Genomic DNA, 19,079 nt, shown 5'->3' with positions numbered 1-19,079 from the left:
TGGACACTTAAGAGTGTCGGACACATTCAATACTTTCTGCCAAGTGCTTTATGCAGTCTTAAGAGATGGGAGTGGGACATTTCAAAGGTTCTAAAGTATCTTCTTTCAACGTGCTTGGCATGCTGCCACCGGGGAAGGGTCCCCACACCCTTTCTGATGCTCCTGTCCTAAGAAGCCCTCTGGGAACCAAGCCAACGTCACCAAAGTCAGTGGGAACACGGGTGGTGGTTTGTGCACGGGGCCCCTTGGGGGCACGGCTCTGGGAAAGCAGCCCGGGAGACGAGGCCTTCTTGTGCGGACACTAGATGACCCTTAGCGCTAGGCTTGGGGCCATTCAGAACAGTGAAAAACACGGCAGGTTTGTGTGGTTTTGTTACATCACAAAAAATGGCACTCGTGTACGGTGGGAGCCGAAACAAGAAGGCAGGGAGGGTGTCACCTCGCTCCCTGTGAGCTGGGCCCACGCACCCCAGGTGACTCTGCTTTTTCACTGTTCTGCGCATGTCCTTCAGCGACCATGAAAACGTGTCCAAGCATTGATTCTGGGGCTACAAAGGAACTTTGGCAAGTAGGCGAATTTGCAAGTACAGAACCCATGAAGAATGAGGATCTAGGGCTGCGGTGTTTTCTTTAATCCTGGTAACAACCCTGCAAGGGAGGAGCTGTTATCTTATCGCCTTGATTTTCACACCTGAGAAAGCGAAAGGCTTGAGTTGCTGGTTCAAAATCCCGAAGTAACAAAATGGGGGAGCTGGGACTCTAGCACAGGCAGGCTGGCTTCAGAGCCTAGACTCAGTGTTGTAGGACTTCTTTTAAGGTTTGTACTTTCAATGAACTTTGTGCAGTATATTTCAGGAAACTAAGCTTGGCTCAGGAGGCACAAGAAGTGAAAGATCCCAAACCACACTCTCAAACCTCCAGTGTTATTTTCCAAGTGAAATTTCTTACGCCCAGGTACAGGTCGAAACACAGGAAGTTGCCCTTTTTAGGTCAAAAGTAGTTGGGCTTTCCCAGTTTTACATGGTTCAACCCCATATCTCCTTGGAAAACTTTCTCTCCATTTCCAGAGATATTGGTTTATTTCCTCTTTTGGCATATGGAAAACTAAAGTTACTACACTTCAAATCGAAGTCTCTGAACAATGTACAGACATACCTTTTTATTGACTAGAAGTGTACAGATTTGTTATCTTACAGCAGACATTTATCATCTATTTTCCGATCTTTTAAAATTAAGGACAAAAAGATAAGATCTCACGCTTTGGTAGAAATAGGCCAAATAGAAGTATTTTCTGCCCCCCAAATACTGAGCATTGGACCGTTTTCTCAGAGCAGTATATGATCTGCTTTTTTAGGGGTCTAATAATACCTGTATTTATCTCATTGGGATTAGACAACATCTCTACTGAAGACAGTAGCATGGATAATAAAAGTCTTCAGGGGTCCGTCCACCTTTTAACTGTCAGCTCTTAGGAATCTGGGTGATGTAACAAAACAAAATACCAGACGCTTCCATTATGGTCTTGGCAAAGTGAAAAGCAAAAGCTATCCCTTGGTGACCTTAGTGTAGTATATTTGTGGAAAACTCCAAGATACCCTGAAATTCATGTTGTACGGGCAGCCCTAATTTTTAATCTCTCTTTAAAATATCCATGGTGGATAACAAGAAAAAAAAAAGCCACTTCCTCGTTTGCTGGCGTTCATTCACCCAGGACCAACCAGAGAACAGTAAACAGTTCTTCAGAGGTTCACAGTGTTTATGCAAAACCGGACAGATGGGTTGGATTATCTCTTGCTCTCCTGAGTAGGGTCTCGCTCTTTCAAATTCCTGGTTGGAAGATAAACTGAGTACAGGAGCACCTCTCACAAATAAAAAGGAAGAAGGCATCCTCCTGTTATTTCAACTGAGATGCTCCCAAGTACATCTATTCTCATTTAACCTTGAAAAGTAGGTGCTCCGTCCTGAGATGGGGCTGGGAGAGAGCTGAGCCCCAGCGCCACCTGGCGGTCAGCACACGGAACCGGGTGCCCCAAAGCCGGCCCTCCCTCCCTCCTTGACTCGTCCCAAGTGCAGATGTTTGGAGCACTTCACTGTTAGTAAGGAGATGTCCGCTTTGGAACTGAACCCCCGTCAGTATTCCCGAAATGGCCCTCAGTAGTCTCCTGGGGCCAGGCCTGAACATCACATTTGTTGCACGGGATGTTGGGGCCGCTGCACTTGATGTTGGTGTGCAGTGCCGGACGCTGGACTTAATAGTACTGGGTGTCGGGGCAGCAGCGCTAGACCCTGGGGCTGCAGTACCGGACGCTGGGGCTGTAGCGCTGGGGGACAGGCTGGCAGTACTAGATCTGGGGCTCCAAGACTGGACGTGGGGGTGTCGGGGCTGCAGTGCCGGGGCTCCGGTCTGGGGCATCCGCCGTGGGTCTGCGGTGCGGAGCGCCGACACCACGCGCCAGGACCCGCGTTCGCGGGTCTATTCGTCCTACGGCAACTGCTGTGCGTCCGCCGCGACCCGACGCCAGGTGAAGGGAGGCAGCGCCCGCCGCGGTCCGAGGGGGGTGGGCACCGCCACCGCCAGGCTGGCCCGCGGGAAGGGAAGGGGAGGGAAGCGACGGCCGCGACGCCCACGCCCGCCGCTCGCAGGCGCGGACCCCGACCCCGGCCAGACGGGCCCCGGCGCGCAGGTGCGCGCTGCTAGATAGCGGCGGGGGGCCGCGCGGGCGCGCCGGAAGCGGGCGGCCCGGACTTCCGGTCTCGTGGGGTTTCGGGTTCCGGCTTCCTGGTTCCGGGTTCCGGCAGGGCTCGGGGGGCCGGCAAGCGGGAGCCGCCGAGGCGGCGGCGGAGCAGGGCCATGGAGAAGCTGCGGCGGGTCCTGAGCGGCCAGGACGACGAGGAGCAGGGCCTCACCGCGCAGGTAGCGGGCCGGGCGGGGGCGGGGGGGTCCTGTGCGGGCCGCGTTGCGGAGGGACGACTCCGCCGCCTCCCGGGGAGACTCTGGGGAGCCTCCCCGGTTTTCGTGGCGTCTGCAGAGGCTCGCTGTGAGACCCACCCCACGCCCCGCTTTTGGCCTTCTGACCCTCGGGAGCCCCTCTGCTGCCCGTCTTCGCGCCCCCGGATCAGCCAGCCGCTCTCAGCCCAGCTCCGCTGGGTTTGCTGCGCTCGGCCTGGACCCTGAACCCGGCTGGGCAGCGCCAGCAGGTGGGCAGCGGCTTTGTCCTGCGAGCCGCAGCGAGCCCAGAGCTTACAGTCCCGTGCGTCCGCCGTGGAGGCGGACGAGGCGCTGGGAGTGCGTGTGTGCGTGTGTCTTTTGGGAGTAGGGACGCAGGAGAGGGGCGGGGAAGGTCGTTGAAAAAGCGAAATACGCGGAATTAGAAGTTGTCCGTTAGGGCATCGAGCCCCTGCCACAAGGTTAACCGTAAAACAAAAACATCCTTTGCTTCTGCGCTCTGAGCCGGGAGGCTTGATGAGGGTTACTTCCTCTGGCGAGAGGTTTAAAAATAGCAGTGGAGCAGGAACTGCTTTGTAAGTGTTTCTGTGGCGCGCATGCTGACAAGCCGTTACTGGCCTGTCCCGGGAGTGGGGCGCTTACAACACATAGTGCTGCCCGAGGGTCGTTTGTTAGTCCCTTTCCATTCCCATCTCCCTTCCTTGTCGTGTTTCACTCAGCACTTCTTGTGGCCAGGGTTCTAGGCTAGTCTGTGGGGGCTCAGGGGCTGGCAGAGAAGCCTCGGCTCTCAGGGGACGCTGTGACCAGTTGGGCCAATCACAGTGGCAACACAAGAATCCACGAGCGGTAGGTAGTGTGAGAAATGCCACTAGGGCAGTAATGGCTCACCCAACTCATTGATGGAGCCACTCTTTTGTTCCCCACCGTATGCCCCACGTCTGTGCTATATAGTACAGGACCCAGAGCTGCGTGTGGTTTTTTACATTTGCATTAGTGAAAATTAAATACAGTTTGGAATTCTTTCTTAGTCACACGGGTCACATTTCAGGTGCTCGGGAGGCACACGTGTTAGTGGCTGCTGTACAGGACAGTACGTGAGTGGGACATCTCGTGGCGGAAAGTTCTGTTGTACTGAGCCGCTCTAAGCCTCGGGGACAGGGAGGTGATAGTGCCCCTTTTCTTGAGCCCACAGTCTAGAGGGGAGAGAGATGTTGAGAATAGTCCAGAAAAGGGGGAAGCTGACGATGCAGGCAAGAGAGGGGATCATTGCTGGGGTGCCGTCCAGGAGTGGTTGGGAAAATCCCAGGAGATGGGACGTGTGCACAAGAGAGGGGGCCGGCCTTGGCCAGCTCACGCAGGCTGGTGTGCGGGCGACGGGAGGAGAGCGGGGAGAGCGTGCGGCACAGCTCCAGGTGCTGCCTTCGGAGCGGGAGAGGATTCTCCCCCGACTCCTTAGCTGTCCACACTGAAACAGGAAATGAGGTTGCCAGGTGGAAGTTTGGAAGGGATGAGCGTTGAAGTTCAAGGAGGTGCGAAGTGGTTGGTTAGAGAATAGGAAAACGAATGGAGGGGAGCAGCGTTGGGACTGTTCGCAGCACAGGGCCCCACCTGTGGGCAGTGGTCCTGAATTTGAAGCGGGAGTCACGTTCAGCAGCAGGAGGGCAGGGCAGGGCTGGCAGAGTTGGATTTCACCAGGGTTCACATTTTGCCCAGTGAATGCGTCAGAGGGACAGAGGGCCGAGTGATTATAGGAGGGCAGCCAGGGTGGGGGCGGGGGGTGCTGGAGGGCAGGGGCTGGTGATCGGAAGGAGGACGCTTGAAACCGAGGTCACGGAGATTGTCGACACGTGGTGCATTTATTGCCAGAGAGAAGGGGCTTGGTTGACGTAAGGTGCAGAATTCGACCTTTGGAGGAGAGACGCTCGAGAAACCAAGAGTCTTAGAGTTTGGAAGCTGGCTTACTGCGGTGATGAAGTCACCAGTTCAGACAGGAGTGGGGGGATGGTAGCAAGCCCCGTGCAGAGTCCGTACGAGAGCAAGAGCTGTGATGGGGCAGTGATGGGGGTGACCCAGGGGATGGTAGTGACAACAGTGAGAAGCAGCAGCCGGTGGCCTGGCGTGATGGCAGGATCTTGGAGGAGGGCGTTTCTGGGGCTGAGGAAGGGAGGAGAGTGGCAGTGAACCCCCTAGTAATCAGGACCGGCGGGGGGGTTCTTGAGAAGATGGGGCCCCCCTTGGCGAGTGCACGCAGCGGGGAACGGGGCGGGGAGGGTGCCAGGAGCTGCTGCTGGTACCCGGGGTGGGGTCCCTTGAGTGTGGCCGGCCGGACACGCAGGAGCCGGAGTTGGAGGGCTTGATGGGATTGGCTCAGGGCAGACTGGGGAGGTGGCCGGACAGCGGAGGAGGGATCTGAGATCGGGGACTGCCCCATCGTCCTGCCGAGGGTGGAGAGGGTGGAGGCCAGAGTTCGAGGCACGTCCCCAGAGGCCTTCAGCGGGACCACCCGCTCTGGCTGCTGCCCTCCCTGCCCTCCAGCCTGGGAGCTGCCTGATTTCCCCTGCAGCACATCCCGCCCCTGCTGTTCTGTTCGCTGGGCATTTGCTTGTTTGAAGTCACCCCCCCCCCCCCCCCCCCCCCCCGCCCCCAGTCTCCCACCCCCAGTAGCCGCCCCCAGTAGCCGGTTAAAGCACTAGGCCACGTGAGAGGGCACTTCCTGCCTTGGAGCACTTTCTGCGATAGAAGCAGCAGGAGGCTGGAACCCAGGAAGGGCTGGTTTCCCTCTGGGCCATTCCCCCCAGGGAGTCGGCCCTGCCCGGGGCTCCACTCACTGTCAGGGGAGCAGCACACAAAGGGCTCGCGGGAGCCTGATGTCAGGGAGCGGATGTGGGGCGCAGGTGCAGGGAGGGCGAGACCCTGAGCGGCCCGTGGAGCTGGCACCCGGAGCACTCCGTAGGTATTTGCTGAATGGATGAGCAGAGGCCGGAGGGAATCAGGCGAGCTTTTTCTTCAAGACGGGAGAGGCCCAATCACGGGGACAGGTGGAGAGACATGGTCTCAGGGAGAGAACTCGGGGCGCTCTTGGGGGTGCGGAGCTGACAGTGCAGGTTCCCAGAGAAGGTGGAGGGCTGGGCTCTAGGGCAGGGCGCACCGACCTCCGTGGTGATCCGAGGGAAAGGAGAGAGGTTCTGGAGGTCGGCACGGTGGTTCGGCGGCAAACGGTGGAGGGAGGGCGCGTTGATGGTTTCCGTTTGGTGTGAAAGACGGGGAGCTGCCCGCCGAAGTGTCAGGGCAAGACTGGAGGTTTGAGCAGTCAGCGGGCCGCGGAGCCAGAGGCAGACAGACGTCGCTGTGTCACGTCAGGCTGCCGGGCAGGCAGGGCCCGCCGGAAGGTGCCGATGACCTGAGCACCTGGCTGTGAGCCCCCCGTCCTGCCGTCGGACCGCCCAGAGGAGAGGACGGCAGGCTGGAGTCGCGGTGGGATTTTGCCAGATGGGTGCGGCGGAAGGGGGATTCCAGAGGCCCTCCTGAGTCGGCGTGGTGTGGGAGTTCCGCAGAACAGAAGGGAGGAGGACCGGGGTGGGGGGGGGGCTGGCTAAGGGGACCCAGAGGCCGCGGTGCAGCCGGGACACGAGCAGTTGAATCAGCGTGGCCACCGTCGGGGCCGGACGTCGGGGGCCGGGAGCTGCCGCTTGAAGTTTGGACCTGGGCTGATTTCGGGCGGTGAGAGTGGCCTGGCTCACTGAGCGCACTGGAGGGCAAAGGTCACGGGGACTAGGGGGCGAGGCGCAGGGAGGCCGGGCCGTCCGTGTGGATGCCGAAAGCATCCAACACTCTGCCGGGATGCAGGGTGGGACCTGTGATCAGGGGTCCCGAGTGGGAGAGGATGACCAGAGAGCAGTAGGTGACGGGAGTGGGGAGGGCAGGGGTGGCCGTTGACGCGTGAGCCTGCCAGTCAGGGGAGGCGCAGGGCGCCCGGGAAGGTGGGGTGACGATCCCACTCAGGAGAGTCGCTGGACACCTGTTGCCTGTGTTCGCCGTCGGCTCACCTTCGGCTCTTTACGCTGAGCTCAAGACCGGTCTTTGCTCGCAGGTTGAGTATTCCGTATTTACGAATAGAAATAACTCGTTTCGGTTTCGGTTTTAAGATCACCCCGTGGAAATGGTAATAGGGGGAGACGCCTCCTGTGGTGCAAATAGCTGAGCCGACAGGAAAGCAACAGTGGGGTGATTTAAACTTGTAGAAGAAAGTGCAGACGACACGCGCCCGCGTCGCGGTGTCCTCACCCTGACCGTTCGGCCCCTGCCCTGCATGTGTCGCGGGCCGCCTCCCGTGTCGTGCTCCACCTCTGGGCTTTGTTGTGCTCTGTGTAGCAGGGACACTGTTGGCGGGCGCCCTTCTGGTCCCGTGAGGTTCTGATGTTTTCACGGGCCGGTCTAGCCTTCACGTACAGTGGAGCGATTCTGTACACGGGGGATGTTGCTGGAAGCAAGAGTGGGAATTAAAGCAAATTTTTGAAAAAACATTTGTTAAATGTGTTAAAAAGTGATGTGTGTTACATTTACAATCTTTAGTTATTTTTATCTACTTTTCATGCTGCATAAGGACTCCCAGACTAACCTGTCGAGGTAAGGAATGTAGCCAAAGGTATTTTGAGCTTTCGCATATAAAATTTTCTGGTTTTGCTTCATTATTCTCGAGAATACATACGAAGCGTGTCTCGTTTTTGAGTATATACGGTAACGGAAGTCAGAAATGACATGTTGATACATGAGTTCTCAAGATCTGTTTCTAGTTTCTTGAGGCAGCCGCTTTTGTCCCGCCCCAGCCTCACTGGGACAGAAGTTGCAAGAGTGTGTTGCCCCCCCACCCCCCATCAGTGTGTCAGGAGCGGGGTCACTGCCGCTCTCTTCCCTCACCGTTTGGTCAGAATTTACACAGCATACAGGAATGCTCTTGCTCTAGCATAAATGATCTTTCCAGTAATGTGTTTTTAATAATGGGTGAGGGGGTACCTAGGGCTTTCCTGAGTTGGTTTTAAGTGAACTTTTATAACACATGGAAATGATCACCCCTGCTGGCTGCCCAGGTCCCCGTCGCGGGGCGGGTGTACCCATCTCCCAGCGGCTCACCCTGGAGGTCCTGCAGTCACCCCACTTTGCCCACAGCCAGGGACCGGCTGACGGGAGGTGGGTTCCGGAAGGCTGGCCCCCTGCCTCGAGGCAGAAGTGACACTGAGGTGCGGGGTGACGCTGCAGGCCGGGGCTGAACTCCAGCCGACGCCACATCAGGTCCCCCTTCCGTGTCCAGCCCCCCGACTTTCTACAGGGTTTCTCCTGAGAGCACTTCGTGTACCAGATCCCTGTCTCAGGCTCTGCCTCAGGGAGCCTGCCATATGTGACCTCTGGCGGGGATGCGGGGAGGCGGTGAGCCCTGCGTGCCGGGACCGTCTCCGCATCATCGGTCCACAGTCCGCTTGTCTTGTTTCTTTAAGCCCTGAGTATTTTATAACACGCATCATACGCTGTGTCCACTGGTCCACGTTCAGTGTGCCTGGCGTCCCGCCCAGGTAAGGCCCTGGAGAACCGGGAGCCCAGGGCTGCTGTCACAGCTGCTCTCGCACCTGGGCAGGGCTCTCGGCTTCTCAGGACCATGTGAGTCCCAGGTCATGTTCACATCTCCCTTGGCAGCCGTGGACTGTGGCTCTTCGCCAAGGCCCGACCATGTGCAGCATAAGACCGATTCCCCGTAAGGGTTAAAATGAAACTTGGCCATAATTCAGCATGAAGAATCAGATTGGTTCATGGCAGGTTAAGAACGTGATCTGATCTCCCTTCCTCTTTAAGGTCCTGGATGCCTCGTCCCTTAGTTTCAACACCAGGTTGAAGTGGTTTGCGATCTGCTTCGTGTGCGGCATTTTCTTCTCTATCCTTGTGAGTTAAAGCTTCGTGTTGTCCGATCGCTTTTACTTTTTGTCAGACCGATGACCCTGGGTAGTGGCAGCGAGCAGCCTGTAGTCGATCGCAGTGAGTCTGTTTCCACGGGATGTATGTCGCCTGAAATAGGGGCGAGGAGATCAGGACGGGGAGGCGTTCACATTTCATGGGGTTTAGGGGCTGTGAAAATAATTTAAAAAAAAATTTTTTTTTTTTAATGTTGATTTATTTTTGAGACAGAGAGAGACAGAGCATGAACGGGGGAGGGGCAGAGAGCGAGGGAGACACAGAATCCCAAACAGGCTCCGGGCTGTCAGCACAGAGCCCGACACGGGGTTTGAACTCACAAACTGTGACACCATGACCTGAGTTGAAGGTGGACGCTCAACCGACTGAGCCCCCCAGGCGCCCCGAAAATCATTTTTTTTTAAAGAAAACCCCATGTGTGTAAAGAGCTGCAGGGTCAGGAATCGAGATGCCTTAACTGCTTTGTTTAACTTGCCGTTTACGGGGCCTGTTGACGTAAGAGTGAGGTTGACTCACGTGCGCAGGGGAGGCTGTGTTACCGCTAAGTTGTGCGCACCGACCCGCAAAACAGGCAGAAGGCTCAGAGTCGATGACAAGGAAAGTTAACTGCCTTTTTAGAACTACAAAAAGTCTGCATTGGCGCATTTATACTTAAACTGCATATTATGTAATGATCGTCCGTAGCGCGTTTGTGTTTCAAGCTGTCACGGTGGTGTCATGATTTTAAAATCTGTCTTAAACTCAGGGAACTGGATTACTGTGGCTTCCCGGGGGCATCAAGCTTTTCGCAGTGTTTTACACGCTCGGAAACATCGCTGCGCTGGCCAGGTACGTGTAGAAGCCGGGCTCTTCGGGTCGTTTGGGTTGCTGTTGCCATCGCAGTCTTCCTTCCCGGTGAGCGCTTCGTGCTAGGGTCTGCTTCTGTAGCTGCACAGTTGATGTTCGCTCAGGAAACGTTTATCGTTCCCTGCCGTGGGCCAGCGGCGCGGCGGAGTGGGGCGGGCAGGGGGAGCCGGCATTTGGGGCACTTGCCGGGTGTTTCTCTCCGTTACCCCAGTGTGCGATCCTTGGAGCTGGGTGAGTCCCTGCCCCGGGGGTGTGCCCAGTGAGGTGACCAGGCGCACTTCCCACCAGACCGTCCTCCGGAGCCCCGCTCCCTGCTTGTGAAGCCGCGTCTTAGTGAGAGAAAGGACCGGCCCTCCAGCCGACCAGCCCGAAGAGCCGGCCTTAATGGTGGCGAGCACCAGCGAGCCCAGTGGCATTTCGGATCGGGCTTTCGCACATTCCTGTCTGAGGATCTTTGGTGCATGTTTGGGTGTTTGGATGTCTGTTGAAGTAGGTGTCAGAGGCAGGAGTTAGCTTTCCCAGGTGACCTTCTGTCTCCTCCGGAACTTTCTGGATCAGAGGTAGTCACGTGAAGCTGTGTGAGCTGAGACCAAGCTCAGCCCGCTTTCCTGGGCCTGTGCCTGCAGGCCTTCCCTTCCAGGCTCCGGTCTGAGCAGAGCCCAGCTCAGCACGTGCATGTGTGGCCGCTGTCTGGGGCTTTAAACGGACCGGTGTCCGGAGGGCGTCGTTCATCGCTCTGGCCCGTCACGGGCGGAAATGAGGAAGGGTAGCGACTGAGTTGGCGCAGATTGGAAGCAGATCACCTGTGAGTTCAGGATCCCTCCGACCGCCAGTAATTTGTAAAAAGGCATTTATGTGTGTCATGGGAAACTAGATTAAAGTTTCCTTTTGGGGCGCCTGGCTGGCTCAGTCCGTAGAGCATGTGACTCTTGATCTCGGAGTCATGAGTTCACGCCCCACGTTGGGCCTAGAGCTTACTTAAATAAACAAGTCTAAAAAAAAAAAAAAAAGGTTTCCTTTTAATATTAAAGAAAAATATAAGTGATTTAGTGAGAAATTTTTATTCGTAAACCAGCACGGGATGTCTTTTCTTGAAAGCATTTTTGTTTATATGGCCAGACAAATTACAGATTCATCTCTGCTCCTGTTTGTTTCAAATAGTACGTGCTTTTTAATGGGACCCATGAAGCAGCTGAAGAAAATGTTTGAAACGACAAGATTGCTTGCAACAGTTATTATGCTTGTAAGTACACACTGACAGTTCAAGCCTTGGGACGTGTCTCGCGTTACTGCTCTGCAGATGGCTGCCCGCCCTTCTGTCTGTCCTGTTCTGTTTCTTCGCTGCCCGTATGTCACCCTCACGTCCTTAAGCCTGTGTGTCTGCAGGAGGTAGATGGTACAGCATCGCCTCAATTGGCCGACTCGCGAAATCCCGCCTCCTGTTGCACGTGCCTGGCGTCGGAGCTCCGTGGGTTCAAAGCGGAGCTTGGAGGTGCTTGAACGCTGTTTCCAAGCCCCGCGGAGCACGTCTAACCGGATGCGTGTGCTCTCGGGGAGGTGGGGCTGGAGTACGGGTCTCCTCCGGGGCCACTGGAGTCCTCTCGGGGACGCTGGGCTCAACTGACGTAGCCGGCCGTCTGGCTTTGGAGCCTTCCCGTGTCACCGTTTGTACTCCCAACAGCGTGGCTTCTGTGGCCGGACCTGTGAGTGTGCCGGGTCCCTGTCACCGGACTGTGCACGGCTGCCAGGTCGTCACCCTGACACCTGGCGTTCTCTTTATCTGTGAACCGGCCGAGGGGCGGGTAACCGTTTTTACGCCGCACATTTTGGGTTCTCGGCTGACGTTTTGGGGTCCCGGGCCGAGGAACTCGAGTGTCCCCACGTGCACTGAGCCCCCGGCTCCCAGCGTGTTCGTCTGTGTCTCTGGCAGATTCCTCTTGCCTCTTTAACGCACGTTGTGGAGCGTAAGGTCATCGTATCGGCCGGTTTGTCCTTGTAACCAGTGCTAAGCTTCTGGACGCAGCTCATTCTCAACCATAATGTGTGTCTCCTCCCACCTCGTTACCGGAGGGAACACCTGTTTTAGACTAACTTCTCGTTCGTGTCCTTTTTCACTGTCGTCATAGTTCAGTACCGTATTTCTGATTTTTCCAGTTAGAATTTCATGTATTAGCATGTACAGTGATACATTAACACTCAACTTTGTCTGGGTTACTGGAAAGTTATCTCATGCTGTTAGACCGTGAGAAGTTTATATTTCACTAGGATTTTTTGGAGACTGGCTTTGCGTAGAGTCTCCTGGAACCCGTCTTAGTCGTGTATAAGCATCAAGTCGAGAAGGCTGTGCAAACATTTAGAAATGTAGACCGTTTCCCGGAAGAGACCATTAAGTATTTATATGACACAACTTCGGTGATGACTCCGGTCAGCATGTCCACCTGACTGTTCTGTGTGGTCTCATTTGCTGCTCACGTAAGATTTTGCCTGATAATGGCCGTACGCACATACGGCCACTCACGTGGCGTCTCCTCAGTGCCAGGCCCCACCTCAAGCACGTCACAGACCAGTTCTGCTTCATTCGTTGTTGGAGCCCTTCAGAGCATGTGGGTAGACACCGTCCTCATTTTCAAGAGAAGATGACTGGAGTCTGGACTGAATGACTGATTTAACACTCGGAGCGTCAAAGCCTAGGGCTCTCTGTCCGCCAGCCTCCTGCTTGTCACTGTTGCTGTCACCTGCCCCTTGGGGGACCCAGGGATGTGGAGTGATGCTGTCATCTTCTGCATGGAAATCATTACAGTAGATTCCTTCCGTTAAGTAAAGTAGATTTAAGTAAAGTCGAATTACTGGGCGTCCCCAGTCGTACTAAGCTCTCTGTTGGCGATATTCTGTTACTAGACACACAAGCACGCGTAAGAACGGCTGTCGTCTGGGACTAAGAGGGTGGGTGTCGTGACGAGCACGGAGTCACGTGTAGAAGGGTTGAGTCCCTCCGTTGTACCCTTGAAACTAACAGAACGCTAGATGTTAATTGTACAAGAATTAGAAAAATTGAAGATCAAATTAAAAGAATAGCTGATATCACTAAACCATTCCTCAAGCATCCTTTCCGTTGATTTGATCAACGGATTGTTCACTAGGAGCTTCCAGTTTGCCTGGGAACACTGCAGTCACGGACTCGAGGGGAGGATGAACTTGGCTCGCAGTGTGGAATGCAGCTAGACTTGGCCGCGGCTCTGATCTTGTCCCGTAGTTTTATTATGCGTGCAAACGATGCAGATTAGTTTATGACTTTTTTTAAGGTTTTGAAAGGACTCACATTTGCAATTTTTTCTTTCCTTTCCTATAGCTGTGTTTCATACTTACGCTGTGCGCTGCTCTTTGGGTAAGTATGTCAGCTGCGCCTGCTTTCTGCTAACTGGCCCCTCACCGTCATGCTCACCCTGCTGTCCCGAAGGAGCTCAAAGTCTGGCTTCTTGAAGCCCACAGAGGTTGGGTGTCCCTAACATTGTGTATCGTGACATGAGCTTAGTGGCTACACTCGCGATGAACCCCGCCATCCAACACAGGCGGGCTCCTGCTTGCCTCTGGAGCACACTGACCTGACCCTGACAGCTCCTGGGCTCCCAGGGGCTCCTGCTGGGGTCTGTCTGCTCTCGTCTGCGGTGCTCACGAGCCGGGCCATCCTCTCCCCTACGGCAGAGAGGAGGCCGCTGATGAGGGAGTGCGTTTCGAGTCGCAAGATGTCAAAACTAATACGAAAGGGCAAGAAAACAAACCAAAACAAATCAGCAAAAGGGGGTGCCTGGCAGGCCTGGTCGGAAGACCGTGTGACTTGATCTTGGGGTTGTGACTTTGAGCCCCACGTTGGGTGCAGAGGTTACTTTAATTAATTAATTTTTAAGAAGATGTAAAATCGCTTAAAAAAAAAGGGCGGGCGGGCAAAAGAACTTCAATATACCTGTTACTGTTAAGGTGAACAGCTCTTCATTAGCCTGAAGTTCAGCACACTTTCCAGTGCTCCTGAGTCTTTATTCCCTTTATTTATTTGCCGCCCCCCCCACCCCCCATCTACTTAGGGATTTGAAGTGGTTCGTGAGCTATCAAGAAAACTACACATTTAAAAAAAAAAAAACAGTAGCATATATGTTCTAGAAATATTCTGTGTCAAAATGGACTGAGCTTTAATTATGTGACAATTCTCACACCTCATTTCTCAATGATGACTGAAAGAATATTCTTTAGTTTTTTTCATGTTTGTTTATTTTTGAGAGAGCGTGAGCACGAGCGGGGGTGGGGCAGAGAGGAAGACACAGAATCCAAAGCAGGCTCCAGGCTCTGAGCTGTCAGCACAGAGCCTGACTCAGGGCTCGAACCCACAAACCGTGAGATCATGACCTGAGCCGAAGTCAGAGGCTTAACCGACTGAGCCATCCGGGCGCCCCTAAAAGAATGTTCTTAAACAGTATTTGCATATCTGCATGGAACATTGAGTTTTGGCCTTGGTCTAACAGCCTATTTATTTATAGGCAGTAAGTTAAAATGAATAAAGAAGTAAGCAAAAATAGAAATGGACAAGGAATTCTAAAAATAGGCCATTTTAAAACCGAAACTGTTAATTTTACGTTATTCTAGAAAATCACGATAAAATGCCGTTTTTCTTCAAAAAGTAACTCCAGGAGCAAGAGAGAAAGGAGTAAAGGGTGCACATCCCACCCAGGACAGAGATCGGATAGCTCCGTGGGGTTTTCAGGGTTGACTTTAGCACAGGTGGCGTCGACTTGGGGAGCTGGCGGGAGAGCACTGGCGCGTGCAGCCTCGCGCGGTTACTTCGGGGACACTCCCTCGGTGCCCTGTATTCCCAGCGTCTAAATTGATACGGAGACTTTAGAAAGGAAAGACGCTTCATGGAGATGTAAATTTCGGATCTACTGAGTCTCAAATTTGTCACGGTAAAACTTAACAACCTAAATGAAGCTGTCTGCATTTTCGAAGGGGAGGAATTGAAACCTGTTTGAGGAAAATAGTTTTAAAGATTCCTAACCTGCTGTTTGTTTTTGCTGTTGTTAGTGGCACAAGAAGGGCCTGGCCTTGTTGTTCTGCATATTGCAGTTCTTGTCGATGACCTGGTAAGTCTTGCGTAGGCTGCTGAGAAACTTCAAATGCCCTAAGTCTCGATAAGCATTTTCTTATGGAGCCTTTGAGCCTGGGAACGTCTAGCCTTTCGTGTGATGGTTCGAAGCATGTGCCCTGGAGGGGACGGACCTCCTGAGAGGTCAGATGAGTGCGATTTGCAGTGTCCCGTGGGACCCACACGTCGCTCGGTGGCGACTGGGGAGGGGTGGGGTGCTGTTGCACAATGATGCCCTTCCTTCTCCTTCGTATGAGAAAGAGAAACGACAGCACATGTAGGGAATACCAGATGGACGCGTACAAGCGAGGCCATGTCAGGGAGAAGCCCGGGAGAATACTGGCTCTTTGCTCCGTGTTGCCCGATAGTTACAAGGGAGAATTCCCTCTGCCGAACGTGGCCCTGTGATATCTGGCACGTCCCATCTGAATCGTCAGTGAATACAGTTGACCTTCGGCACGAGGGGCACCAACCCCCACCGTCGGAAATCTGTGTATGACCTTTGCCCCAGAACTTAACTACCAAGAGCCTACTGTTGAAGCTTTGCCAGTTACAGAAACAGTCGATTAATATGCATTTTCTGTATGTGTCCTGTAGTGTGGTCTTACGATTATACCTATTCCTTAATTCTTTTTGGTATTCCTTGGCCACGGGCTTCATCTGCCAGGTTTTTTCAAAATGGTGCAGATCTCCAGCCAAAAAATTTCCCGGTTGTATTTATTGGGGGAAAAAAAAAATCCACATTTAAGTGGACCCAATGAGTTCAAACCCACGTGGTTCCACAGAGTCAGCTGCCCATAGTTGCAAATCCCGCTTCTCGGCCTTCCCGCTGCCTGTGGTGACCTGTCCCTCCGAGTATTCGGCCTCGCCCTTCCCTCCCGGCCACATGCCCCCCCCCCCCCCCCCCCCAAGCCTCTTTAGGGTCTGGGCTGTGGCCAGTTCCCCGCGGTGAGTGTGTGATCGGGTTGGTTGCGCCCCTCCTCACACGCCTCGGTGTTTGTCACAGATCCAGTATCTGTCAGAGGGTTTTCCTTCTTCAGAGCTGGGTTCGTGCGCTCCCTGCAGGGGTCGGGCCACCCTGCCCGGGCTCGTGGCCTTCAGCCTCTCCGACGTCGCCCCTGCGAGATCAGTCTTTCCTTGCGCCCTGTTCCCCTCCGCTGGTCGCGGCCTCGACGGGTGTTACCTGCGCTTCTCTATGCGTGGCTTCACTCTTGTTCGGGGAACCGTGGGAAGATGTAAATCCCGTGCCTTGGCCTTTTTCTGTAAGAGGTTGCACTTTGTGGCATCATCCGTATGTGATGGTTGATGTATCCCTGAAGGGGAATGCCGTTTGTTCTCGCTTTACTCTTTTGATCGAAAAGACTTAAAAGGGTGACCTTCTTACCGGAACAGGCCCAGACTGTAGCGGGCGGTCGAGTCCCCCAGATGGCTCCTGAAAACACAGAGCTTCTTGTTCGGGAGGCGGGGGGCGGGGAGCAATCATTTGCCCGTTTAACGAGTTCCCGGCTGAAGCTGCTGTTACTGGTCTGGGGCTGTGTTTTGAGGGTTAGTGCACAGCATCGCGCGGCTTTGTTTGTTACGGTGTTGGAGTGTGGCCCCTCGGCACGAAGAAGAGCGGCGGGTGTCTGGATCGTCTCAGCATCTTTGAATTTTTCTTGCAGGTACAGCCTGTCGTACATCCCGTATGCAAGGTGAGACTGTTCAAATTCCATCTTGTCGTTTCTGGTCCTCTGCTGATCTTGACACAGTTACGTGAATTTTAGGATATGCACATTCAAATCTGATGTAAAAAGCTGTTTTTCGTAGACTTTCTCTCCGCATGCCCCGCCCCCCATTTACTTTATTTACTTTTTAGATAAGATCAATAGAAGTTTGCCGTATAAAGCAAAACCATTCAGAACATGTGTAGCAACCAGGTTGGAACCTCCTGTTTTTACCAATTAAACATTTACAGTTAGGAAATTTTGACGAGAGATTCCTGATCCTTCCCTGACCGCAAATACTCGGTAAATGGGATGGACAGACACCAGTAAAACAAAAGTCCACATTAAAAAAAAAAAAACAAAAAAACAGGAAGTTAGAAACTGAGGTCTGACACATCGGTGTTTGTTTGAAGCCAGTAGAAACATATTTATTTTATGTGTCAAGAGTAACTACCATTTTCTTGCATTTTTTTCAGAGAAATGTACTAATTTAGTTGTGGAGGGAAAAACCTAATTATAACCTTAAACCTGACCGGTTCAGAAAAGTACTCTGTTGAGGCACAACTTTGCTTCTGGGTGAAATTTGGGAACAGGTTACATATGAAAAACAGCAAACTCGTATGCCTAATGTGAACAATGAAGGAAACTGTAGAAATACGATTTTTATTCATCTCAAATGGATGATTCTTTCTGATGAGTGCCTGTACGGGGTCAACCCAGGTGGGCAGGCTGTCCAGCAGGGGGACCATAGGTAGCTCGCCTGTCCTCGGGGCCCCAGCTGGGAGATGTCATGCCGTTTCTCAGCAAGAGGACAGGTCACCTAGAAGTGATATCCACCCCTGAAAGACTGAGTTCAAAGCCATGGCCAGGCTACTAGAAAGTGCTTAACCCTCTGCCTTTGAGGGCAGCATATAGAATCTGCTCACACAGCTCTAGTCCCCTGGTGAGTGCTTTCCTTAATTTTTTATTTAGTAAGGTTTTTTTTAAAAAATCTCTACACCCAACGTGGGGCTCAAGTTCCTAACCCCGAGGTCCAAAGTCTCATGTTCTTCTGATTGAGCCAGCCAGGCGCCCTGACTGGTGCATGCTTTTAACAATCCGTATACAAATAGTAATTTTAAATGCATAAAAGCATCAAGTAATAGTTTAAACAAACTGTTTTGGAAAGAAAATGTGAAAGGCGAAGTCTTGTGAATTTTATTTTATTTTTTTTGAATTCTGAGGATTCGTCATAAACGTTTTGCTTTTTAAAATCCAGTTCATTGTTTTAAAACTTGGTTCTTTTGTTAGGTTATTTTTGGTATTTATGTTTATTTCTTTACATCAAGATTAGCATGTGTGCTGGAAAAGATTTCCTAAAATAAATGCCATTTCAGACGTTAAAACATTATTTTGAAATTTCAGTTCCTGATTTCAAGTGATACTCAGCAGAGTTTTAGTTAGAAAATGTTTTGATGGCTTCACTGAGTTCTCTTGTAAAACGTCCTCACATGTCTGTCTCTTGGCGGAAATGTTTTGTCCACGTTTGTTCCTGAGGCAGGTTATTATATTGTTTTTCCTTTCTCCCCCCCCCCCCCCCAACCAGGGATGCAGTAATTAAATGCTGCTCTTCTCTCTTAAGTTGAAAATGAGAAATTCTTTGAAAAGAGCATTGGAAGGACTGATGTTGTGTTTTTGGTGAAGTACGCCTTTCCCGATGCGGTAATCACTCCCCCTACAGCTGCCGTGACCGTCGTGACCATTTTGTGTGCTGGCGGAAAGGCCACGCTTGATTAAACTGTTAAACACTCGTAACGTGAAATTCATGTTGTGTCGTTAACATGCTCTCCCCGCAGATTAGGAGCTTTTAATCTCTGCCAACTGTAAATGATTTTTTCCCTGGTTTCTTAACCTTTTCTAAGCAGCATCTAAGATGTGAATATTTAAGACTGTGCCGCAAGCTCTTTTAAAAATGTCTGGTTTTAAAGTATCTTTTTTTTAAAAAACACCTTAAATGTGAAAGTTTTTACTTTAAGCTAAAAATTGCTTATCATATGTAATAAAATAATATATAAATCTCGACAATTTTGAAATAAATCCACACTTGGACAAAGAATATTTTCTGGATCAAATTTATAACGTTTTAGGTGGGGGGCACACTGATTGAGTCCTGGCACGACAGAGTGTTTCTGTAGAAAAATGAATGAGAGTCTCTGTCCTAACAATGCTGTGAACATTTGCACAAGATCACAGGACTGTGATGGTGACGGCAGGGAAAAGGGTGTCATCCAGACCGAAAAACACACCAGAAAGTTGAGGAGGGTGGGGCGTAGGGGACGGTTCCAGAGGTGCGAGGAGTGTCCACGGGGCAAGTCGGGTAGGTGAGGGTAGGTGAGGCAGCCCCAGGAGGAAGCTGCTTTCACCCCTGCGCTGGAAGAATGGTTGGGGGGGGGTGGGTGAAGCCCAGCCCCCACTCCTGTTCTGAGGTTGTCACCCCCACCCCCACCCCACG

At 52.8% G+C, this 19,079-nt stretch overlaps 1 protein-coding gene across 1 annotated transcript; it reads left to right on the top strand.

Moving 5' to 3' along the window:
- The first annotated feature begins 2,777 nt into the window (after positions 1–2,777).
- Positions 2,778–18,683, top strand: SFT2D1 (SFT2 domain containing 1). The gene is made up of 8 exons (XM_042940273.1): positions 2,778–2,914; positions 8,792–8,878; positions 9,654–9,736; positions 10,916–10,997; positions 13,104–13,139; positions 14,825–14,883; positions 16,547–16,576; positions 18,174–18,683. Exons 1-8 carry the CDS (start codon positions 2,852–2,854, stop codon positions 18,211–18,213), a joined length of 480 nt encoding a protein of 159 aa, XP_042796207.1. The 5' UTR covers positions 2,778–2,851; the 3' UTR covers positions 18,214–18,683.
- The last annotated feature ends 396 nt before the right edge of the window (positions 18,684–19,079 follow it).

The sequence above is a fragment of the Panthera leo genome, chromosome B2 (assembly GCF_018350215.1).
Source record: "Panthera leo isolate Ple1 chromosome B2, P.leo_Ple1_pat1.1, whole genome shotgun sequence".
Lineage (NCBI taxonomy): Eukaryota > Metazoa > Chordata > Mammalia > Carnivora > Felidae > Panthera > Panthera leo.
This window is presented reverse-complemented; position numbering and strand designations above follow the sequence as displayed.